General features: G+C 39.4%; 3 protein-coding genes across 5 annotated transcripts; all 3 read right to left on the bottom strand.

The window, feature by feature from the left end:
* Nucleotides 1-761: 761 nt before the first annotated feature.
* On the bottom strand, nucleotides 762-10,831 carry cabz01093075.1. The gene is made up of 3 exons (XM_050047953.1): nucleotides 10,742-10,831; nucleotides 6,258-6,341; nucleotides 762-4,752 (listed from the first exon to the last, which is right to left on the bottom strand). Exons 2-3 carry the CDS (start codon nucleotides 6,335-6,337, stop codon nucleotides 3,666-3,668), a joined length of 1,167 nt encoding a protein of 388 aa, XP_049903910.1. The 5' UTR covers nucleotides 6,338-6,341; nucleotides 10,742-10,831; the 3' UTR covers nucleotides 762-3,665.
* Nucleotides 10,832-11,605: 774 nt separating this feature from the next.
* Nucleotides 11,606-16,764, bottom strand: si:cabz01093077.1 (C-C chemokine receptor type 2). Of its 3 annotated transcripts, none has more exons than XM_050047806.1 (4): nucleotides 16,625-16,764; nucleotides 14,444-14,592; nucleotides 14,082-14,254; nucleotides 11,609-12,964 (listed from the first exon to the last, which is right to left on the bottom strand). In XM_050047806.1, exons 2-4 carry the CDS (start codon nucleotides 14,586-14,588, stop codon nucleotides 12,263-12,265), a joined length of 1,020 nt encoding a protein of 339 aa, XP_049903763.1. In that variant the 5' UTR covers nucleotides 14,589-14,592; nucleotides 16,625-16,764; the 3' UTR covers nucleotides 11,609-12,262. The 3 variants fall into 3 exon arrangements, with proteins under 3 accessions (XP_049903765.1, XP_049903763.1, XP_049903764.1); XM_050047807.1 differs by having other exon boundaries at nucleotides 14,444-14,589; nucleotides 16,625-16,754; XM_050047808.1 differs by lacking the exon at nucleotides 16,625-16,764 and having other exon boundaries at nucleotides 11,606-12,964; nucleotides 14,082-14,316; nucleotides 14,444-14,582.
* Nucleotides 16,765-19,728: 2,964 nt separating this feature from the next.
* On the bottom strand, nucleotides 19,729-23,878 carry LOC126392423 (C-C chemokine receptor type 1-like). Its single transcript, XM_050047805.1, has 3 exons — nucleotides 23,763-23,878; nucleotides 22,393-22,557; nucleotides 19,729-20,981 (listed from the first exon to the last, which is right to left on the bottom strand). The coding sequence occupies exons 1-3, from the start codon at nucleotides 23,767-23,769 to the stop codon at nucleotides 20,074-20,076; spliced, it is 1,080 nt and encodes a 359-aa protein (XP_049903762.1). The 5' UTR covers nucleotides 23,770-23,878; the 3' UTR covers nucleotides 19,729-20,073.
* Between the last annotated feature and the right edge of the window lie 968 nt (nucleotides 23,879-24,846).

The following is a 24,846-nucleotide window of genomic DNA, read 5'->3' as shown; positions in this document are numbered from 1 at the left end:
AATGTGAATAACACAGTTCAAATAGGGGCCAAAATATTATCCTTAAAGGGAGACATGCAAAACCACAACAACTTATCAGTGTACAGGAAAAAACAGTATCAGATATATGTGGTATTTTCACAATATAATTTTATTGAAAATAGAATACAAAAATATGATACATAAATATTGAGCATAAAATCAGCACTACAAAAATTGTTTTGGCACATTCAGTCTGCATGTATGAACACGGTCACTGTGACAAAAACATCAACAAGAGGAATTGCTCACAGTATAATGCTTCTCTTTATAAAATGGAGTATAATAGAAACAAAGACATTATAAAAAATACATCAGTAAAGATACAATGATACCACTGATAATACCAGTACAGGAAATAACATGATGTGATACAGCAAATGAAAATGTTGAAATATGGTCTGTCTGCAGTTGCATTCAGGGGCCACTTGGTTTAAAACCTGAGTGCTACTGTCATTTATGAGAAGCTGTACTTTTCAGCTGACACTGATGTCAGTTAACTGGTGAGAGTTAGTTCTCCTTTATATTTTGGAGGCATTTTGCTATAATGCTTACCAGTGGTAGAGCTGCAGTACCAAAATGCAGGAAATGCAGGGAGAGATGACATACCACAAATGTCCCAGCTTGAATCAAACCCCGGATGTTGCATAACCACACGACTCCCCCTCTAAAGGTGCTGAATGTCTGCGTATCACCCCCAATGATGTCATGGTGATGTCAATGCAGTATCTCAGTTTGGGCCTCAAGTCTACACATTCATAACAGAAGCCTGATAGACATGAGCACTAACTAGGCTGAGAGGGTGTAAGGACAGACACTATCTAGTTGCATCGTGGGAAGTGTAGGATTTGGTCTTTATGGATTTTTTTGGAAATTCTCAATATACAAATTCTCATAAATGACAATATTAAATATTTACATGTCCAAAAAGGAGCAGGAAGTATAAATGTATTTGTCCTACCCCTTCTCCACATCTCAAACTCTCAGTTTACTCAATATTTAACAAACATACAACAATATATAAACAATATATTCTTTTTAAATGTACAACCCAACCAGTGTCACTCATAACTTCAACTATTTAGAACAAAATGACTTTATGTTCATCCTACCAATCCTTACTACCCAGACAATATCAGCCTGTGCTGCTTATATTATTTTTAACATTCGATATTGAGATACCCACATATTTAAGAGTGCATAATAATAATAATAATAATAAATAATAATGATAATAAATCTTGCTGTTTTTTATGGGAAACAAAACAACAAAAAGAGTGTCTGAAAGAAAAAAAGTAGGAGATATTGAATACTAACATAAAATCTGTTTTATTAAAAAAATGCTGAACAGCTCAACCAGCAACAACAGTACAGTATATAAAGAAGCCTTTTGATTGGAGGAACAAGCTCAGAAGGAGGGAGCCACTGGAAAAAAAAGTCTCATGAAAAACTTTAAGTGTAAATTGACTGGATGGGATGCCTATTCAGTCTGCACGACAGAGTATAGAGTGAGATGATTTGAAAATAATCTGTTTTCTTTTGTGAAATGCTGATTAATATCAGTAGAAATTTTGCAGAGACATTTTCAAAATTTGACAGTGAAATGCTCTGCTGTGCACAGACACTGCAAAGGTTAAACTGACAGCTTGGTTATACACTTCCTCTCTTTGTCAGGTTGTGGTTTTCTCTAGGTCGAGGTTAGGTGCAAATCTACCGGTACATATGCTATGAAACTTGCAATAAGTGTTTCCAGCTGCACCGGGGACTTTTTGCTGTGCAACACTCTGATACACACAAAACTGATGCAATTGTAAGAGTGGTCATCATCAATCAAAGTTAATATTTGTTTCCCCTCTCTTACTTAATGGTGTTTGCTCTGATTGAATGCAAGGAAATGGTGAGTAACCGAATCCGGCTCTGGATTGTTGCAGCACCGTGCGTCTGTTGTTTCTTTTGGCAGCTGATATGAAATGAGGTTACTGAGGCTTCTGATGCTGACGTTGACAGCTGGTGTAGTTGACACAGTTTCTTATTCAGTCTCTGCCAGTAGCATTATTAATCAGGGAACACTACATGTAATTCATAAACAATAGGCCTATCTCTCTATATATCTAAAAGCATATTTACAGTACAATTCCATTATACATTTGTATGTCTGTGGAACTTATAAAAGTATAATATGACAACATCATGAGACCATAAACCTCATGTCGCTCAAGCTAACACACAGTCACATGTACTTCCCTATATTATTAATAACCAGTCACTAGCTAACCTAGTCCCCCTTCCAAGACCTAAAATGTACCCTATCATTAGAAGTATATTATGCATGACCTTCCTAAAAAAGCAATGCATAGATTCATACAAAAGGAACTGCCCTCAGTCATCACCTATGACCCACTAGAAGTGTGGGGCGGTGTCTGTATCTACAGAGAACCTGCCCTCTGCCTGTATTTTTTTAGTACTTTGGTTTGTTTTGGATGTTTGTGGGTGTAAACTTTTCGGACGTGGTGCGTAGCCCCCAGCTAAAAGCAACGCAAGGTCAGGACTTTAAAAAAAAAAGCTTAGTGACCAGGTTACATCACTGTCCCCGTCTCTCTCCTCTGCTCTGTGGATGTGAACGGCAGGTTTGTGCATCTTTTTGATACACACACACCACATGCACACACACACACACACACATGCACACATAGAAGTGGACAGGATGAAATGAAACATGCGTTTAGGCTGAATTCAGACAAAATCCAGCAATGCAGCACCTTAGGTAGGGTTGTGTGGAGGTGTGGGCATGCTTATTTGTGCTTTAGAACACTTAAAAATAAATCTAAATAATCTTTTATTTCTCTGATTAAGCCCCTTTCCCACTGGACAAAAATCCACTGACACCCACTAACATGTGGCTTTTGTGTGGGAAAGGTTACGATCGGCATTCACTCATGGGGGACAAATGACTCTGAAGTAGTCACAGGTATTTATCAGCTCCAGCTCTGATGCAAATAGACACCTGACACCCAGATTGGCATGCTAATTTTAGCCCCTTTGCGGGAAAGATGCAATGGCTGGCCATCTCCATCCAAGCAGCGCTCAAACATCATTTAAACTTTAGTCTGCACTGGTCTTGGTCTGCACTGAGTTTGAAGAGACTGAGTAAGTAAGACATATAAAGAACAGGTAACCACCTTTAACATCTTCACTGGCCTCCATCCTGCTTTCTATTGTTTACTAACCTGTTTCATGGTCTGTTTGTGACGTCAAACATAACACATCAGAAAAAAAAACAGACAGGCATACTGCTGGAGAGCTGTGTGCATGGCGCTGGTCTGCTGGCAATGGGAAGGCAGTCTGTTACCTATTTAAGTGCTTCTCCCCTGTTAAAAAAATTTGCATACACGGGCTAATTTTGGTGGAAAAGGGCATCAGTCTCATTGAGCTAAAGAAAGAGAGGCCAAGTCTGAATGTTGTGTTTAGGAACAGTAAGCGATAAATTTTACATAGCATGCGTTTACCCGCAACCCAACTGTAACCTTAAGTAAACTGACGTCCTAAAATAGTCTATGAGAAGTGAGCATTAGCCAGAATTACCTCTTTCTGACTTCAAAAGAAAAATGACCTCATCTTGGAGACAACCACACAGACCGAAACACGCATCACACAGCAGTGCTCCTCTCGTCCAGACTGGAGGTCTGTGAGTAGACTGATGTTGAGATTCTGTCCTGAGGTATGCAGACCTTGACCATCTGACACAGCCTGCAAGGAGTTCTGTTTATCAACCTCAGCAGATGCTTCCTAAACTTCTCCCCTACAAACACGTACAGGATGGGGTTGAGGCAGCAGTGAGAGTAGGCGATGGCCTCAGTCACTTGTAAAGCCAGTGTGATGGCTTTGCTGCTTTCGCATGATGTATAGATGTCCAATAGCTCCAGCGCTTTAAAAAACGATGCCACATTGTAGGGGACCCAGCAGCAGAAGAAAACAGCAACTACTATGAAAACTAAACGGATGGCCTGTTTCTTGGATGACTGGCTGTACAGCAGCCTCCACACAATCTGTGAGTAGCAGACAACCATGATGACAATCGGGACAAACAGACCCAAAATGTTCATTTTAAAAAGGCTGAAGACCCTCCAGAAGTGAGAGTTGAATGCAGGGGCGTTAACTGTGTGATATTCAGGGGAGCAGAACGTAGAATTATTGAAAGACTGCTGTTTGAGAAAGATCATGTCAGGGAAAGAAGCAAAGAATCCAGCAATCCAAGTGACAGCAGCTGCAATCATTCCAAAGGACCTCGTCCGTACCCTCAGGGCGTAAACAGCCTGGACTATAGCAAGGTACCGGTCGATGCTCATTAGACTGATGAAAAAGATCCCACAGTAAAACACAATGTAATAAATACCCAGGACCATTTTGCACATCCCATCCCCAAATCGCCACTGGTCCCGGGCTTGGTGGGCTAGGAAAGGAAGGGTACACACCAAGAGGAGGTCAGCAACAGCCAAGTTTAGAAGGCACACATCTGTCATGCTGCGGAGTCGCACCCCACAAGTAATGACCCAGATGACCAGAGAGTTACCCAGAAGACCCAGGACGAAGAAAATGGCGTAGAGGGGTGGCAGAAAAGTGGCCGCATGTCGCTCATACGCACACAACCCGAAGCCTTCTTCAGGGTAGTCAGAGTAAGAGTAGTAATCTGTTCCGGTCACAGAGGTGATATTGGTGATGGGTGCTGTAGTAGAGCTGGTGAGGAACAGGGAAACAAGGAACATTGCATGATTAGAAAGTTCCCTTTATTTCAGGTCAGTTTATTGGATCTGTTAACGATTAATGGATAAAATCAACAAACTAAAACATGAGTTGCCAGCAAGCTTTGAGACTCAACTTGACTCGAGACTTGAAGGCAAAATACTGAGGACAGAGACGTGACTTAGTGACATAGTAATATTGAAAAAAAGCTGCACTTAACATATTGTGTATTTTAGAGCGCTTCCAAATTGTCACAAATAAATCAATAACATAATAAAGACACAAATACTGGAAATGGAAAAGAGAGAACACTCTTATTAAATAATCAGTTAGTTTCCATAAATTAGTAAATTAATAGTTTTTTTTTTACTCTAAATTGTGAAAATGTTCTGATCACATCTCTTATGTAGGTTATAATCCCTGCCTTTCGTTATTAAAAAAATGTCCCATTTCTTTTTGTAAAATATGTGTTTTTACTTGTCTATTTTTACTTCCCCATTTAATTTTTTATTTTTTTTTTAAACCTAGAGGATATTATTGAAATATCTGCCAGGTTTTTTTTATATATATATATATTTTTTTTCTTCTTTTTCTGATTTTTCCCTATGTGCTTCACGACCTTGGATATGTTTTGCTCTGTCTGACAATGATCGTACTACATGACAGTTAAATGATTCTGGAAAATCAATTTGAACAATAGAAATAATGAATAAGGCATGTATTTGTGGGCCTTCTGAAACACGTTGCGCCATGTCTGCTGAAATGACAAGATTTGTCTAGTGTGGCCACAATCACTCTGGGTGTCCACGTGGTCACATGGCTGAGATCTGTACTCTGCTTTGACCTGTTTTAAACCGGATGACGGAGAGTGCAGCCGTCACTGTGGGAAGAAAGTTATGATAACCGCATTGGTAAAATGTGTTGTCTTATCTGCTGAAAACACATTTTCTGTCACCTGTGCTTAATGCGTCTTTTGAACACAGCCAGGACATGGTGGCTCATACCATTCTGAATGTTATGTAACAACTAATGATTTACACACAGTTACATTCTACACAACCTTTGTTTCTGTACTGAGTGAGTGTTTGACTGTTGTTGATGTCAACAATGACGTTCATAGCCACTGTGGCCACGTGACCACACTCACCCCCAATTGCCCTGTCCCCCAGTTTCACCCATTCTCATCTTGTGCCATAAAAATGAAACATTTTCACACAGATAAGCTGCACTAACAAACAAGAGCACCAGAAAGCATGCAGTTGTGTTCTTGCAGCCCAACTCAGTTGTCAGCAGAATGGATGTTAGGGCAAAATACACTGAACTGAAACTGTAACAGCTAACAGCTGAGAAAAGAATTCCTCTACTAAGCATGAAGTAGGAGTGAAGTAAAACAGTGGAAGCCAGGAAGGCACAGACTGACAAAGGCACAGATTTTATAACAGAGTGATCTGAGTAACATCAAGAACAAAATATGGTGGTATATGTATGTTTATTCTTACCTTAGGAAGTTTACTGTGGATAAATTCCCAGTCATTCCACTGAAAGCAACGGCAGCAGTGGTAGTTGCAGCCATAGTCATCTTACTGAAAAAAACAAAAAAGACAAAAACATGACCTACCTTAGGAAAAAATGCAGAAACCCAGGCGTGGACCATCCCTTTTGCTTTTTTATCCCACAACACAGAGACAGCTTAAATGTTTCTTGCAATGTTAAGATGTTGAATCCACATTGAATTATCAGGTTTGTTTCTTAATCATGGTGGAGAGAATACATATATGTCTAACAGTCCACTTGCTTTCTATGATTCAGCTAAATCAGTTTCTATGCATGGATTTTTGAGTATGTCCATGAAATAGTGGCTCCAAAAGTGGTACCAGAGGTGAAGGTAAAGTGCCACACACGCATCCAGATTCCACAGCAATCAGCTACATTATGAATTGAAAGACGCAAGAATATATCAGTTCCTCATCAAATTCAGGGGCATGTCGCAATTTGTTCCCCCTATCTAGCCACATCCCCAGGTTCTCAGAGATTTTAACTTCCTACCTGTCCCTACCTGTGCATAAGATGAAATCAGACTTTTTCACAGGAATTCCTCATTTATGTGCTCACCTGGTCACACTTCCCGTCTGTCCCTCAATGTTACTGGCCCACTTCCTTTGTTGGTTAATCATCATATTATGTTGTTGCCTGTAACTTACCTGTTATCTGCCTGCCATATAAATTCTCTGCCTGTTGTCATATATAGTAAATCACTGAATTCACCCTGCTGCCTCCTCATATGTTTCATTTGGCATGCTGCCTGTACTCCAAACTGCTACAGGGTGTGGTGTGTTAATAAATGAAATCCATATGCCTCTCTGCATAGTTGATTATGTTATTCCCTCTTTTTATCACAACTTAATGACTCTGTAGAAGGGTGGTTAGCCTGTACAGTTGGCTACATTATAGTCTGTTACAACCGGCTCAGAGTCACAACACAATGAGGGACACAACACTGGGTTAAATGCAAAAAGGATAGAACATTTATTTACAAAAAGACAAAAAAAAGGGCAAAGCAACAACACAAACAAATGCTGGAATCTTGTGCCAGGGAGTTGAGGGAGGGAGAGGGCGGAGAAAGGAGCCACTTACACCCAGCCATAGATATCATATACAGTAGCCTAGATAACTCGTTGATGGCTTCAGCCCGTTTCAGCAATGCGTCAGCATCGCCGCCATCTTGGGGAGGTCACGGCCGGCTGGCTAGTACTGTTGTGTATGGAGACAAGTCTTCAGCAATCTTGCCATGCTCACTAAAAAGTCTCAAAGTGTAATTGGGTGCCGGTTCAGAAAATTACAGCAAAGCATAAAAACCCGACAGCACTCACTAATAAGTATAATACTTTTTAATATAGTGGATTGCACAGCAGCAGTCGAACGGACACGTTTCAGCTCATAGCTCCTAGTTAAATGGTTTGTGGGCGTGTCCCCCTTTTAACAGAAACCAGCTGGTTCAGATTAACATTAAAAACAATACAAATATGGATCATTCATAAATGCAACCTCAGTGATACATTGAATAGTCTAAATATAATAAAAAAAATAGAATAATAGAAAATCTTGAAGCACAAAATATAGACACAACAGTACTAGCCAGCCGCCTGTGACCTCCCCAAGACGTTGACGCATAGTAGCCACAGGAATGAGTCATCTATGATTATATGTCTATGGACCCAGCCCACAACTTCACGCAGGTGCCCTCAATCACTCCTTAGTGAACTGCACCTAGAACACAGAGACATAGACCAGACACACACACACACACACACACACACATGCAAAACAATAACAGAACACAGAGTGACACGTAACACACATAACAAGTCTGTAACAAAATAGTCCACAGTTTGTGGGCATATTACAGTTTTGTGGTCAGATTAACAAATCTTTGGAGTTTTTTTCTTTTATTGCCAACAAAAAAGACACCGCACAGAGATTACAGATACACGTATAGCAGTGCAGCTCATGAAGGGTATTGCCGTGTATCTTTTACTAGTACATGGCTGTGTGTATTACTGGATTCTGCATGTGAAGACTCAGAAGAGTCAGATCACGGTGCACAGTAGCCACAGTGGAAGAAACCTTCAGATTGATTTGGCAACCTGTGAATGGTGTAGGTGGTTTACTTGTTTCAGTGTGTGTGTGTGTGTGTGTGTGTGTGTAAAAGTGATCACATGATGCACAGAGCTGAGATCACACATTCTCAACCAGTGGGCCTTACAGCACCATCTAATGGGAGGGGCGGTACTGCCAAATGGTTAAATAAATCTAAACTTACATTTTTGGGTAACTAAGAGCCCGGTCTCACTGCGAAGTCATCAAATCCAGTGATAGGGCAGTGACTTGCGGCATTAGAAACCAACGCAAAAAGACATCATTTAATGTCAGCATTGTACGCGGCTGGTTGCTGTTATAGTTTAACGCCACCATGCAGCATCAGGGGGAAACGCGGTGGGACAAAGATGAAAGTTAAGGCGGCAAATGTCCGAATGGGGTGGGTGGGAGAGAGTCTGAGAAAATGGTGTTCGCGTCTCGTAAGATTCTAAAGCCAAACCACATGTTTTTGTTGTTGAAAGAAAAAAAACAGGTCAATTCACAGGGTTGTACCGACATAGTGCATTTAATTTGAGAGAGACTGTATGTAAACCCTTTCCTGTGGAAACGGAAGTGTATCTTGAAAGAAGACAAAGCATGTAAAAGGCATAACCCAGAACGTCAACAACCGATGCACCTAGGGTATCTTGCACGTTGTATGTGGACGTGAAAAGTCCATGACCAAGCACATCAATATGTGACGAGGTCAGAGTGAGAATGTGATGGAATTTACAGGGCCAGCAATTTTTTAAATCTAAATCTGCTCAAGAATTCACATAAATTAAAATGCAAAATTAAAACTCATAATTTCAGACAACTGTGTTTTGCCACTGTTAGCTAGCTAAAATTTCCCCAGCTGCAGTGACATCTTGATCGCCACCTGATGGTTGGCTGCAGTATAGGTTATAAACCCTGCCCCCTTCATGTCAGCAGATACAACATGGGCCAAACTAAAAAATCAAAGTTCACATCAAGTAAGTTTTCTTGAAGGTGGTTTCTGTCATCTGACGTACTTCTTATCACGCCCTATGTATAATTGTTTATTTTTCTGATGAGTTTTGTTTTAATTACTTATTTGATGCTATAAAAACGTCATGTTTTACAGATGTGTGGACCAATCGATGTGCTTACAATCAATGGTACTGCAATTGGGAGGGAACCCCTATACCACCGAGATCTCCTCTACACAGACTCTGGCTCCAAATGATGCCCCCTGTGCAAGGTGGCGGCAGCTGTATCCAAGGTATTTTGGAAGTAGAGACGTGTTCCCCTTTTTTTTTATACAGTCAATGACACACACTGGATCAGTTTTTAAAACGAAAAAGTGATGTGGGAGACAACCAGACAAAACATAACATTTGAGATAATTTTGTCATTACAGCTGATAGTGGCATAACACAGCACAGTTTATTATACTATGATTATATATAATTATATTTATTATATATAATATATTTATTCACTTTTAATTATTAATTGGTTTTTTTTTTTTAATTATTATTTCACTTGTTGATTTAACAATCAATAATGGGCCTTAAGTACAAAAGGTTGAGAACCCCTGTGTGTACGATGGTTTTGAGCACATACACATGTTGAAGAACTGTCTGCTAAATGAGATTCAGTAGAGAAGATCATCTTGGATAAAAGTCTTTCTGATAGGCTGAGAAAGAATAAGATATAGGCCTACAGTAAGATAATCCCACTGCTGTCAGCACATTTTTTTTAGCTTTAGTTAGCAACTTGATGACAGCACTGCAGTTTCTGCACAGTTTCAGGCCACAGTAGCTACTTTGTGTGATTGCGATAGATGGTTGTCTCGGTACTGTTGGTTGTAAAATCTGCTGATGACCAGGATACCATCAATGCACCTTTTCTACAGAGCAATTTTGAACATAAATGTCCTCTTACGTGGACTCATATCTGGACAAGCATAGAGTGGAAAATGCACTGAGACTGTAAATGGTATGAATCTAAAGTCTTAAAACCATCCAAATACTGAACACTCAACTGAAAGCACATCTTCCTTCTCTCTTATTGAGTTCTTTAAGCATAGTCATTACTGTGTCTTTAAAAGCCATTAGGATCAAGCGTATAGCACTCCGTCCAAATCAGCTGAATTCAAAACGTGAACCTGCGGTGTTAAAAAACTCAAAACCACAACTGAACCTCTTAAAATAGCTGGACTAGGCTACTTATGACCTCGTGTCTAAAATGACTCAGAGCTGGAGTTAGGGTTAGTGTTAATCAATTCATCTTATGAGCTTATTATTCCATAACAATTATACAGATATGTCACATAAAGCATGTGTGTGTGAATAAATAAGTAAATAAATAAATAAAACTTTACCTGCCAGTACGTTAACAAGATAGCTGATAGTGGTGTGAATTCTGGATCACAAGATGCTGTGACGGACGGCCAGATCAAACATATTATCAGCTGTGCGTGCAAGCTCATTATGTACTGTGCACCAGAAATGAAAAAATACTTCTCACACCTTCTCTTTCGTGGTGTGCACACCTATTAAAAATACTCCCATCCCCCTACCCACTGTGTAGGGGGCTTGCGGGTTTTCTTGTAAGAGATATATGGCTTGTAGCTTCCTCCGAATAGTTTCGAAACGCTCATGTAAGAACCCGCAGTTTTTTTGCAGAAACACAGAACCACACCACAAGTCCATTTATGCAAGTTTTAAATGTGAGTACACACAGCTGGAGACTTGCAGAGCATGCCTTGGCCTTTATGCTTGGCAGAAGTGATACTGCTGCCGGTACTGTCATTGCAGTCTAGACTGACGGCTATTTCAGCACGGTGTATAGGAAGCAAATAGTTTCTCTGTGTAGGGAAAAGTTCTGACTAATATCTAAAGCTCAAATTGAGATGTGACTTTTACGGATCTTAAAATTTTCATGCATCATTTTTAGTCAGTCAGTAGCTAAATTGCAAGCCTGTATGACTGGCTTGTTATTTGTTATATGACACAGGGATTCTGCCCTGTCACACTTCTCGTCAAATAATGTGACGCTGCTAAGAATGACATCCTGAAATGAATGCATGGTGATGCAGCGGTGTGTCAAGATGCCACGCTTGTGACATTTCACACACATGCCAGAACAGCAGTTTAAACTTACAGATCAATGGACTGAAAGTATCTTTCACAGAAAGAAGGAATCAATTTAGTTTAAAGTTCTTTATTTTCCTTTACAAAAACAAGTCAATCAGGAGAGAGTCGTCCTGAGAGAAAAGAATATCTATTTACATGAGCACATAAGTGTGAGAAAAGTGAATGTCATCTATTCCAGGAGGGCGGTAAAGACGTAGTAGATAAGAAATCTTCCCCTATGGTGTCTAGATGCTGGTGGTGGTGATGAGATTAGATAAACAGGGAACTGAGGATCTGGATGTGAAGAGGAGTGGCCTTTTGATGAGCTAGTCCTGGGCTCTGGATAAGGTGACTGGAGGTGAAAGGGGTGGATGTGGGTGTGAGGAGTCTGCCTAAAATGGCAGCTGACAGAAGCAGAGGAAAGAACAGATTTAAAGCTTGGCAGCAGAGACATGAATGGCTGACAGAGATGGTGGCAAAGTTTGACTGGCTAACTGGAAAAGGGAACACTCATAGTCAGCTGATTGGTGTAAGTGGTGGAAGTGGGATAGAGAGAGAATTGTGAGTGGATATGTCATAAAGAAAGTCTTCCTAATTGAACTTGTGCTGAGCTTCATTCGTTTTACAAGATACAGAAATACTTTGAATTACACAGTTTTAATAGATAGTTCATAAAATTGTATACACTTTCAATATGAGTATGATTTTACAGTTCTTGGAAGCACAACATCTCACACATGCCATCTTTGTAGCAAGGTGTGTCATTCTCAATAATCTGATTTTACAGGAGTGTTGGAAGTATTGTCTGTGGTGTCTCTGTGGCTGAGAAACCCTCTGCTCCGGTGACCCCAGCAAAGCACTTTGCCCAGTGACTTCCTAAACTTCTCCCCTACAAATGCATAGATGATTGGATTTAAACAGCAGTGAGAGAGAGCAATGATCTCAGCAAAGCCCATGGCAGAGTTAATGGCTTTTGAAGGCTCACAGGCGTTGAGTTTGTCCAGGAACATCTGCAATGTCTGAAGGAAAACTGTGACATTGTAGGGGACCCAGCACACCACAAACACACACACTATGGTGAATATCAGCTTTACAGCTCTGTCCTTTTTGGAGTTCCTGGACTTGGACAGCACGATAAGTATTTTCACATAGCAGAAAATCATGATGGGGAGGCACAAGAAAAGGCCCACGGTGTTCTCGCTGAAGTTTCGCAGCATCTTCCAAAAGCGCTGCCTGTCCTCTGGGTACAGTGGCTGACACTGGGAGCTGTTGTCATCTGGATCTGTCTCCAAGGATGCAAATGTCACCCCAGGCAGAGCCATGGTGATAGATATAACCCAGATAGTGATGCTGGCTATGATTCCATATCGAAGTGTCCGGGCTCGCATGGCTGCGACAGCGTGGACGATGGCCAGGTAGCGGTCTACGCTCATGAGAGTCACAAACAAAGTGCCGCTGTAGAAACCCAACTGTGGAGAGGAGCAGAAAGGGAAACAAAGTCAGAATCAGGTTTTACTGGCCTCATTGAGGTTTGGCCGACATTTCACAGAAGCTGTTTGATGCGTCAACTGAGTACAGATTTCGTTACCACATGGGAAAAAAATGATCTCACCTTGGTTATTGCCAAACTAAAACGCTCAAATATTGTTGTACGACGTATTTACACTGAGTTTACAGTAACATTTATTCAATTTTGCTCTTTGCAAGAAATACAGATTATTGGCAGTAATATCCCACAGAGTAGAAAAAGAGAGAATGACTCAGACACTCCACCTTTACATAATGTACTAATACCTCAGATGCGGTGTTGGTGTTAAAAAGTGAGTGCGCTCAGCCTGATCATAACTTTCTCACCTTTTCACCACTGCGGGGAGTGGAGAATAAAATTGGGTTTTAGCTATATTTATGTACAATGCACCAGATTTATAAAATTTAGGTTTACTATATGCAGTCCATGTAAAATAAACTTGTAGAAAAAAAGAATAAAAAGAAAAAATGCCTCTCTTATATTCAAATTTTTCTAAAAAGTCATAATGTTAATGTAGTAAGACATGTTTTAATACCTAATTAGTTATCTGCTTTCCAAATAATAAGTACCAGTAACAAGTCTATTCCATTTCATTTTGTGTTTTAAGCAGAGGTGGGACCAAGTCACACCTAAGTCTCAAGTCTTTGCACTGAAATCCTAAGTCCCAAGTCAAGACTGACAAGTCCCGAGTCAAGCCCTAAGTCCGAACCTTTAAGCTTTGAGTACTAAACAAGTCATAATGCACTCTTCACTTAATGTAATGTCATTTTAGTAACAGAGTTCTACATTACATTTACAAAAATCTTGAATTCTTCTTAAAATTTGTAGCTATTTACAAAACAAGTTTGTTGGAGGCTGTTGTGTCTCTGTCTATAATTTTTGTCCTGCATGTTTTACTTTCAGAAATTCATCGTTTCTTGACCACTGCCTAGTTTTTATGCGCAAATCAATTGCAAGTCTTTTTTGATTTTGTCAAGTTAAGCCTCATCAGTCATGTGACTCATGTCCACACCTCTGGTTCTAAGTAATAAAAAAAGATTTAGGAAATTAAACCCCACCTGATAGACTCCTGTCATCAGTTTGCACGAGGCAAGGTTCTGGATATTGTGGGCCCAGAGGGGCAGAGACACAGCCAGGATGAGGTCTGACAGGGCCAAGTTAAGGAGGCAAACATCCGTCATCGTCTTCAGCTTTATGTGTCGCAGGAGAATCCAGAGAACTGTGCTGTTGCCTGCGAAATCCATTCAAGTTATTAGTCATTACTGTAGGTTTCTTGTTGTCTCTGGTGACAAACTGTAAAAGATACCGGTTGCATGCATCAGTTTCAGCTAAACGCCTAAAATGCAAATGTGTATTAAAATGTGTGAAGACAGTGATACATGTTTCCTTTGCTTTATAAGATGTAGGTGTTTGAACATACCAAGCAGACTGAGACAAAACAGCACGTAGTACAGAACCGGCAAGACCAAGGACCCATCGGGCAGCTCTGGACCGGGATCCTGATCGCAGGTGTCATTGTAATCATAGTCCAGGTACATGAATGTCTCGTTCTCTGATATGTTCATACTGCTGTGTGAGGAGGAAAGGAACACAAACAGATATCTTTAGATAAACACATTATGAGATGGGAGGTATTGAATCACACCTGGTACAAAACCACACAAAGTACATATGACGTATGAAACCACTGTGGATCTTGATTCAAAGAGAGAACAAGTGCAGGTGTTGCAGTGACTCTGTGGCATTATACTATTAACAAACAATTCAGTAAATATCAGAATAAACATCAGTGAAATCACCCTGAGTCAAACAATGAAAACAAATCATATGTCACAAGTCAAATTAAGAATGAATATTACACTTAAAAGTTCCCCATATGCTACAACTTGACCTTCTTTTTTTTCTAATGTATTATTGCCTACTTTATTTATTTATTTATTGGCTTTTTGCCTTTATCGGATAGGACAGTTTAAGCATGAAAGGGGGGACAGAGAGAGAGGGACATGACATGCAGCAAAGAGCCACAGGCCAGAATTGAACTGGTGGCCGCCGTGGTGAGGACATTGCCTTTGCTCATGGGGGACCCCCTTCACCCTCTAAGCCACCAGGCACCCTTATTGCCGACTTTTATTTTTCCCCCTGACATCCTCTAACCGATATGAACAAGTACAAATATTGGTGTTAAACCAAGGCAACCACAAGTCCACAACACTAGCTCCAGTCTGGTCGACATTAGTTCCCTTTAAGTGACAAAATTTGTATTGGAGACACACATAGGGCTTTTTAAAAAAAAAAAAAAAAAAAAAAAAGATAAACTATGTTGGGCATTGAGCTGTGATTGGACGACTTTGTCCATCAAAAGAAACGCCCAAGCTGCTGGACTTACCGAAATGAGTGCTTGAGTTCAAACCTCACACACCTCCAACAGCAATTTAAGAAGAAAACAATACAAGAGAATCGCCCGACAGTCTTAAACTTCCTTTAACATTAAATTTAGCTTTTCTCGCCAAAAGCCTAATCCCGTCGTTCACCTTCCTTGGGGCCTTCATACTACTGTCTACCAGACATCATAGACTAAAAAGAAAACTAAAAGATTTTCAGGTAGATAGTGTGACCATCTTGGACATTAGCAGGTACTGATCCAAATAAAATCTGCTGCTTGTTGTCTTAGAGCCAGTTTCCGATCTTACTGAATTCCTCATTTAATATTAAATTTGTGTCTTCTTGCTCACATGTAAAGTCAAAATGGACGAATCATTCAATAAAAAAAGCTAAATTTACCACAACTTACCATTAACAATGAGATCTTTTGAGTCCTGGATCTGTTTTCCTCATTTGCTCCAAAACCTCTTAAAAGATAAGTTTTTCCTTTTTGTTAAGCTAGATTCAGTGTTCCACCATCATGATGACTGAACTCCATTTGTTCCACACTAAACATTTTGTACAGATAAAAGCTTAAAAAAAATTAATTATCAGGAAAAAACAACACTATGTGTGAATTTGAGGGAATTCAGAGATGTTGCTGGACTTTCCTGCCCTTTAAGTTAAACTTTTCAAATCCAGTCATCACTTGGTGAGTCATGTCTGAAAGGCGTCTGTAACAAAATTCAACTGTTGCTATCAAACCTTAAAAAATGTTTTCTAAATCTGAAAGAAAGCTATAGAAATAAGAATAATTTTGGCGTTGACTGTAGGTGATGATAACTTCACACTATTGGTTTTCTCCCTCTGAATGTGTGTCAGGGTCATAACGTTATCAAAAACCATCTCCAGTCGGGATGTGGGGTTGATCTGTCTATGAATATCACAAACTACCTCCTACTCTGACCATAATCAAATTTATGTCATCTCTTTTAAACCACATCGCAGACCTATTTCCCTCACTGTCGACATACACAGAACCACTTGCTTTGACACCCATGCCGACCCTCACTTCCTGTGGCTGACATTCACACACACACACACACACACACACACACACACACACAGAAACGCGTGCAACCATAATCCTCTACTACACCCTGTGTTTTTATGTGTGGGAAGTGAGACAGGTAAAGGAGGTCTAGTAAACATTTAAAAATTAAAATGTTATTGTGCTTACCGCGTCGTCTGCCAAAATCACTGCTCTGGAATATGTATGCTCTTGTGCTGCACACCAAGCTTACATGTCATCCTGTCAACTTGCATTGCTCGCTTTTTGTGTCAAATCCTGCTGCGGAGCTCATTTCTGGTAAGGTGAACTCTTGGTTTTGTTGTTTCTTCCGCATCGTGTTAACACGACACAGAGGTGTCAGTGTGGTTTTCTGAGAAATGTCCCTTCAAGTGTTAACATGCTGCAAGGAACGAGTAGGGGGAAAAACGTATTCTAATGAGGAGCTTTTCTCTGTTCCTTTGTTTTTTCAAACACATTTCTTGGGTGATATAATCTTTTGACACAAGCATGCGGCTCAGCAGGAATCACAGAAGGTTTCCTTAAGTTTTGATTTAAATTTTCAATACTTTTGTGGACTTTTAATTCAGAATAGGCCAGACCCAAATCTTTAAATATGATGTAACAAGTGAATTGTATATCTAAATCAACTTAAAGATCCACTTAATTCATTCATGGTATTCCTATAGTCTAAGACAGTCCAAAATATTAGTGAACAAGAACAAGTCTCTCTCAAATCCCAAAACTAGAGTGATAAAACTCAAATTTGTGATGTCATAGGGTATAAAGTCTGAAGATGCTCCATTGGCAGTGATTTGTTAAAGATGTTTTAGCTGACACTGAGAGCATGTTCTGAGAATAGGGGGATATTTGAACACTGATGAGTGTTCAGAACTGACAACACTACAATAGAATAAAGCTCATTTGAGTATAAACAGAAGATTAAAGGGCCCACAAAATCAGTCTCCCATTCATTGTCTATGAAGCAGCTCCACACTTTATACTTGATGACATCACAAGTTTGAGACTTCCGTCTCTGGTGTCTGGCTTTGAGAGACAGTAGCTCATATACACAAGTTTTGATTGAACTTTCCCAGGCCATGGAACTGAAGCCGTTATTTATGCTGTCTTCAAAGCCACAAAACTCCTTTGAGAAAAACAACATTTTTTTAGCTTCATTTTTAGAACACAGAAGTTTCTGTTCTACTGCAGCTGTGATCAGTTAGTTTGTCTGTGTTTCTTTGTGACTTTGGTGTTTTAAAGAGTTTGTTCAGATTCACCAAAGTCAAAAATCAAATCTGCATTACCCCTTTAAAGTTATAGTAAGAAAACGTTTCTGGCTTTGAGAGACAGTAACTCATGTTCTTGTTCATGTTCACAAATGAATATTGATTGTACTTTCCCAGGCCATGGAACTGAAGCCGTTATTTATGCTGTCTTCAAACTACCAAACTCCTTTGAGAAAACCAGCAATTTTACCTTGCAGAACACAGGAGTTGCTGTTGTGATCAGTTAATCTGTCTGTGTTTCTATGTGACTTTGGTGTTTTAAAGAGCTAGTTCAAAGTCACCGAAGTCAAACAATAACACAACCGATCGAGGCAGCTGTAGAGGTAGAGTTACCTCATACAATTCCATTTAAAAGAAATCTGAACTATCCCTTTAAAGTTACAGTAAGAAAAAGTTACTAGTGTTTACTGCATGAACAATGTACAATGTAGGGCAGGTACTCTTCAACACAGGTTGTGTGGATTTCAGTTCTTATAGGAAAGCACAATATAGCATATAATTGTTTGGTACTCTTATAGAGAGACTTTAATAATCATCAAACTATACCACTACAACAACAATCCATAACATGATTATCAACAGAAAGGCTTAAACAAGAGCATAAATCTGACATATGAGAATAAATGCATGAAAATATGTGGATTTTGTACAAGTAACATCTGAAATGGCAGTAAAAAAAACAAGACAAAAAAAGAATATATTCAGTATGAAAACAGAAGAAATAAATTTGCAATATACTGTATATATGTACAAATGTGAGGCATAAAACACTATCAAGAAAATATATGACAAATTACAGATGTTTACGATGAGCCAAACTTTGATTAATAATAACGTCTGAATGTGCAAAAGGTGACAGATAAGCCCGTGTTTTCAGCTTTGTGGCTTTCATTCATCATCCGACATTTGAATGAAACACTTTTTCCACAGGAAATTAAGAAAAACAATTCCATGTTGTAAGAGTATTTGGTTTAATCATAAATGGTAACTTTTCCATACAATGTGAATGTTGTTGTTTTTTTAACTTGCAGGCTTATTAACTCATGTGTGAAAGTTTTAAACACCTCAGGCACACATAAACAAACTTTGTGGTTTCAGGCCGTTACAAACAAGAGGCTCATGGTTTCAGTCAGTGTTCAGCAGGAAAAGGAGGAGCCTTGCAAAGCATTTAGCAAATATCTGAGATCATACAGTAGATGGTGTTGCTTGATTTGCATTGCATTTACACTTGACTGGATTACACATCTGACATCTTATGGTCAAAACTAGGGCTGCATGATATCAGGAAAAATATGTGATATGTAATAGCATTGTTGAATATCCTGGTATCGATATTATATGCGATAAATACACAGATATTATGGACCAGTGTGTAGGATTTAGGGGCATTTATGGGCAGAAATGGTATATAATATTCCTAACTATGATTTCATTAGTTGATAATCACCTGAAAATAAGAATTGTTGTGTTTTTGTTATCTTAGAATGAGCCGTTTATATCTACATACGAAGCAGCTCCTCTGCCAGAGTCTGCCATGTTGTTCTACAGTAGCCCAAAACAGACAAATCAAACACGGGCTCTAGTTAGGGCCATTCTTGTTTGCACATTTTCAAATCTGCCACTGTAATTTGGCACGTACGCTTGGCACACACAGTTTCAGTTCTTCAACCTCGCTGCAGATGACATACTGGACCTTTAAAGTGTGCTCAATTCTTGACTTGCACAGCAGCTGTGCTTGTGTATCGTCATCTCTCCTGTATCTAAAATATTGCCAGATGTGTTGTTTTGTGGGTACCAGCTCATCTCTGGCATTTGCATTTTGCGTCCGCACTCAACTTTGGCATGCATGTGGATTATAACTAATCAGAAGATGCCTAACAGGGAGGGCTCTGTCTGATTGGCCAGAGAGTTAACAGCATGGCCGTATACTAGACAAAATTGGGACTGCAGACAGACTGTAATTTAAAACATTACTTAAAAGTCAAATATTTTGCAATGTGTTTATCATCCAATATCAAAAGAGGAAAACAATATATTGTGCAGCCCTTGTCAAAACAAATATTTTAGTGCAAATTCAAAGTGCAAATAAAACTAAAAGAGTCTTAAGTCTAAGGTGTAAATAATATATAGCTACAGGCAGCCTTCAGGCAGCTTTTTAAGATTATGTGTTGAATAAGGCTGACAAAAGAAATCATGCAGCATGAAAAATTATAATATGGTCAGCAGTAGCAGCAGTAGCCTAATAACAAGGTCACGTGGATAAAAACATGTCAACTCAGCAGGTGATGTCCATAAAGCACAACATATACAACATAATCTGCCCTCCACCTCCTACATGATGAAAGTGGAGGTGGCATCAGAGGACCTGGAAACAACTGAGGTTTTCCTGTATGAGCTGTCTGAGAAATCTCTGGGGAAGGTGAAGTTAATCCCAGGCACCCATTTCCTCAACAGCTGAAGGGCTCGTTTCATGAACTTCTGTCCCACAAAGGCATATATGATGGGGTTCAGGCAGCAGTGGGTATAAGCAAACGTCTCAGTCACTATGGCTGACAGCCTTAAATGCCCTTCGATGTTGCAGCTGCTCTGCAATACACCCTCAGATTTCAGGAACCCCAAGAAAAGAATGATGTTATATGGGGCCCAGAATAAGAAAAAGGCGACAACTATGGTGATGATCAGCTTGACAACACGGTGCTTCTTTGCACTCCTGATGTTCACCAGTATGGGGATGATTCTGGCGTAGCAGACGACCATCACCAACAAGGGGATCACGAGACCCAACACATTTATTGAGAAGATGTTATAGATCTTCCAGGAGTCATTTTCAGGGACGTAGCTACAAGCCAGCCCGTTAGACTCATTTGTCACCTTCGTGTAGATGATATCCGGCAAAGAGACGCACAAGCTCAGCATCCAGACCAGCAAGCTCACAGCAACTCCTGCTTTCAGAGTGCGATAACGCGCCATTGTGTGAGCGTGCAGGATGACCACGTAACGGTCCAGCGTCATGACAACCATGAAGAAGATGCTGCTGAAGAAGCCAGTTTTGTGGGAGCCAGTGGCAAAACGGCACATGAAGTCTCCGAAATTCCACTGACCAACCACAGAGTAGTGAGAGTAGAAAGGCAGCGTGAGGACGAAGAGGAGGTCGGAGATGGCCAGGTTAAAGAGGCAGATGTCTGTCAGGTTGGTCTGGTTGCGGTAATACACCAGGACGCACACCACTAGGCCATTGCCTTAAGAGGAGAAGGGACAAATGTTAAATATGTGTGATTATTAGGGTGAAACCAGGTAAGTTGAGACACTTTTGTCTCTTAGAACTTATTTTGCATCTCTGTTATATTGCTATAAAGAAAATATGTTGCCAGGTAAAATGTTTTAGAAACTCTGGACCCTCAAACACATCAAGAACCTGTACCTCACTCCAACAGCTGGTAATGTAAGATGGGACAGTCATGTGTTTTTGTTTTTAAAATGATTACTTCCATTTATCAGCTCAGTCATTAATCCATTAAATCATTAACATAGCCTAAATATTCATCAAAAAAGAGCATCATATTCCATGCTTCCCTGTTCTTTTGTTGCCTGTTTCCATGGTGCCAAATTGTCTACAGTGAACATGCATATGTGTGCTTGCGTGTGTGTAATGGCTGAATGGCTAATTCTGGACTGTTGTAGCTGACACTGACTCACCATCTTTAATATTTTTAAGCAACAAAATACTAAAAAATGTCTGTAATATGACAGAATGGCACACAGTAGCATAAATCATGATTTTATGGCACGTGGTAGCCTAAAAACATGCTGGTCTCACTTCAGAAACGTGTCCCATTTTAGCTTCATTTTTAGTCCCATTTTACCTGAATGCAGTAAGTACTCACTCAAAACCCTGTCCCATTAAAAAAGTAAAGTGTGTTGTGAAAATATTTCGATTATAATTCAAACAGTTCCCAGTTTCTACAACTATTTTTGTTGTTATACCCTTTTCATTTAGCTGCAACACTCTCAGAAAGAGAAACAATGTCACATGGCTCACTTTTTAAAAAACATCCTTGCTCTGCTCAATATCTCAGACCAATAACAATGATTGTTTCATGTAAAGGGCATTCGTAGCAACTATGCAATAACATGTTTGGTGATTGGCTGCTAATAACTGAAGAGCCCAATATGTTAAACCAGTGATACTCAACTTGTGGCCTGTGTCCGACCCACGATCAGGTGCCAGGTGGCCTGCCGACCATTCTCTAACTCACAATTGAATTTACATTAATTCACACTGGGACTCTTTTTGTACTTTGAATGTAAATAAGGTGCCATTGTGCATTCAAAACATCAAATTAGAGCTTGTTTACCAAGAAAAAAAAGTGCCAGGGGAAGATCCCCTGGAACCTCAACAGAGGTCTGGTTTAATTATTTATATATTAATCACTAATGTTTCTTATCAACTGGCCCCTGGCCTCCTGACATTTTGCAAATGTGGCCTTTGGGCAAAGCGATTTGAGTATCCCTGTGTTAAACCTTATTTGTCCCATTTTACCTGACTTCACCCTGTGCATCAGAAGTAATCTGGGCCAAATGGTCTCACTGACTGACTGTGTCTCTCTCTCTCTCTCAAACACACACACACTCACATGCACACACACATACCTAAGAAGCCAAGGATGAAAACCAAGCTGTAGAGAGTGGGCAGAAACACTTTGCCGAAATTTTTCAAATCAGCAATGTTGCAAGGAGTGAAGTCTGGAAGAAGTCCGTTATAATAGCCTGAATAATCATAGTAGTACTGTTGGGTGGTGGTATTTTCTCCATCATCTGCAAATAGAAAAATTATTTTAATTTCGACATTTACAACATTTTCCCCTCATTTTACTTTTAATTCCTGTACATTAGGATATAGTATATAGAAGTATATGGCCAGGTTGCATGTAAACACATGCAATTAATGGAGGTGAAGAGAAGAAAAATAATCTGCTACTAAATCATCTCAGCTGTTTTAGGGACTTTTTTAGCAGACACAAGTTCCAATGAAGGCTGTTCACACTGAGGTTTATGATTATTCATTTAACAGAGATAAATGTCATTTTTCAAAGCTGTGAGCACCACAAAGGCGATCCCACTGAACTCCACTGTGATTGTGAAAAGGCAAAAATCTTAGAGTTGGAGATCTAAAAACACAATAAATACAAAAAAAAAACAATAAATAAAAAATAAAAGTTAATAAAATCAAAGTAACTAAATCAATCTGCAAACAAAACCCTAAAAGATCTGCACAGATTGTCACCACTGAGGAAAAAAGTATGATCATTTGTAATTTGGGTGATTAAACCCTCAAAGTAAACTGATAATGGAGGTTAGTATGCCCCCTGCTGGTCTTTACAGGTAACTCACTCTGCTGTTGGAAATATTTGTCACACCTGCACATTCATCTATGTGTCAAAAGTTTGACAAAATGTCAGCAGTCTATGAAAAATTGTATGTATATCACCAGTGCAAACACTGATGTAAAGTGCTCATATGAGGTTGCATGCCTCATAAATTACTTGCTGTGTACTGTCTATCATAATAGTTGTGTTCCACATAATTATATATATTTATTTTATTGTATTGAAATGCTAATTAGGTAACTTCGGATTTGATGTTTTTGTACATTGTTATTTTGTTGATTTTAGTTGGAAGGCTAAATGTTAACAGGTGATATATTTGATGAACACAAATAGTAGCTTATAAAGACCAGTTTTTAAAAGACCCTTCAATAACATTTCATGCTTAGCAAACAATTTTAACATAATGAAATAAAACAATTTCAGAACTATGTTTACTAAAGATTCAAATATAAATCTAAAGAAATTATAAAATTTGCTCATTACAGCATTTAAATTAAAATGGACGTACAGCTGACAGCAGCGTATCGAGCAACCATCACAAATTATCACACAAATATTTCTTCAACAAGTCAAAAACACATTTATCTATACATAGATTCTCCAAAACATGTACAGCTGTTAAAATGCATTCACCTGACATGGCGATATCTCAGTGAGGCCTCTTTCTTTCAGGTAAAGTCAGCGGCTGCACTTCAGGACTCCTTATTTCTCTGGCCAGATCTTGATGGACACGATGAGCAGTGATGAAGGAACTGTCTTCAAGTCACTAGTCCCCTATTAATGAGTGCCACAGAAACAGAAGTGCAGCTGTCACTTCCTGCACGTCCCTCAGTGTGACTGTGAGATCCTTATCAGCAGCCTACACTTCATAACCTTTGACTGAAATGTTGACAAAATAACTTCATAGGTTAACACATCAAAACAAAACACTAACTTGTGGCCTTAAGTATGTGAGAGTTTCACACATACATACATATTATATCTTAAGGGCTCCAACAATATCTTTTTACAACAAAGATTCACATAGGGCCTATAAAGTGAAATGTTTGAGCAGAGCAATCGATGAAAAGTGAGCATGAAAGTGTGCAGATATAAAGCTATGTTTTTACTCCTTTGTGATGTAAACTAATCTTAATACAAGCAATGATAATATAAATTTAGTCATAATCCAGTACCATCATAAAAGCATCTGATCATCAGTTAAGGAGTGATGGCAATTTTTTCAGTCAAATTTAGTGACAGGGCAACTCTTTGTGTGCAACCTTTACATCACAGATTGCTGCTTTAATTAAGTGGAATATTAGTGTAATGTGTTTGCTTAGAGATTGCTATTTAAAGTTAGTTTAAAGTATTAGAACAAAAAATTAACAGTATTACAATTACACACTCTTTTCAAAAGGCAATTGGTGTCTGCCTCAAAAAGTTGTTTCAGATCTGATGCTGTGAGACTGTGTCCTATGTTCAGCTACATGCACTGTTTTTAATTTCTTCTTTTATCGTCCTCTTATTAATAACGTCATCATTCTATTAATGCTTTTTCACACCTGACTCAAATATCTAATCGTATGTACAGCACCCTTGCAGATGGGTTTGCACAGTTTGCAGTGAAGTTGTAGGGTGGTCTGTGAGTGCCCTCTTGTGGTAGACAGTCATACCAAATTGTGCAGAGGAGATGTTGCATGGGGGGGGGGGGGGGGGGGGGGGGGTAAGAGGGCTT

The sequence above is a fragment of the Epinephelus moara genome, chromosome 6 (assembly GCF_006386435.1).
Source record: "Epinephelus moara isolate mb chromosome 6, YSFRI_EMoa_1.0, whole genome shotgun sequence".
In the NCBI taxonomy this organism is placed as follows: Eukaryota; Metazoa; Chordata; class Actinopteri; order Perciformes; family Serranidae; genus Epinephelus; species Epinephelus moara.
This window is presented reverse-complemented; position numbering and strand designations above follow the sequence as displayed.

Coding starts and splice junctions, on each gene's coding strand:
- LOC126392423 (XM_050047805.1), bottom strand. Junction 20,982..22,392: donor TTTCATCCTTGGCTTCTTAG/GTATGTGTGTGT, acceptor TCTCCTCTTAAG/GCAATGGCCTAGTGGTGTGC.
- cabz01093075.1 (XM_050047953.1), bottom strand. CDS start 6,337: ATGACTATGGCTGCAACTACCACTGCTGCCGTTGCTTTCAGTGGAATG. Junction 4,753..6,257: donor TCCACAGTAAACTTCCTAAG/GTAAGAATAAAC, acceptor GTTCCTCACCAG/CTCTACTACAGCACCCATCA.
- si:cabz01093077.1 (XM_050047806.1), bottom strand. CDS start 14,588: ATGAACATATCAGAGAACGAGACATTCATGTACCTGGACTATGATTAC. Junction 14,255..14,443: donor GTTTTGTCTCAGTCTGCTTG/GTATGTTCAAAC, acceptor TGGATTTCGCAG/GCAACAGCACAGTTCTCTGG. Junction 12,965..14,081: donor TGATGACAGGAGTCTATCAG/GTGGGGTTTAAT, acceptor TCCTCTCCACAG/TTGGGTTTCTACAGCGGCAC.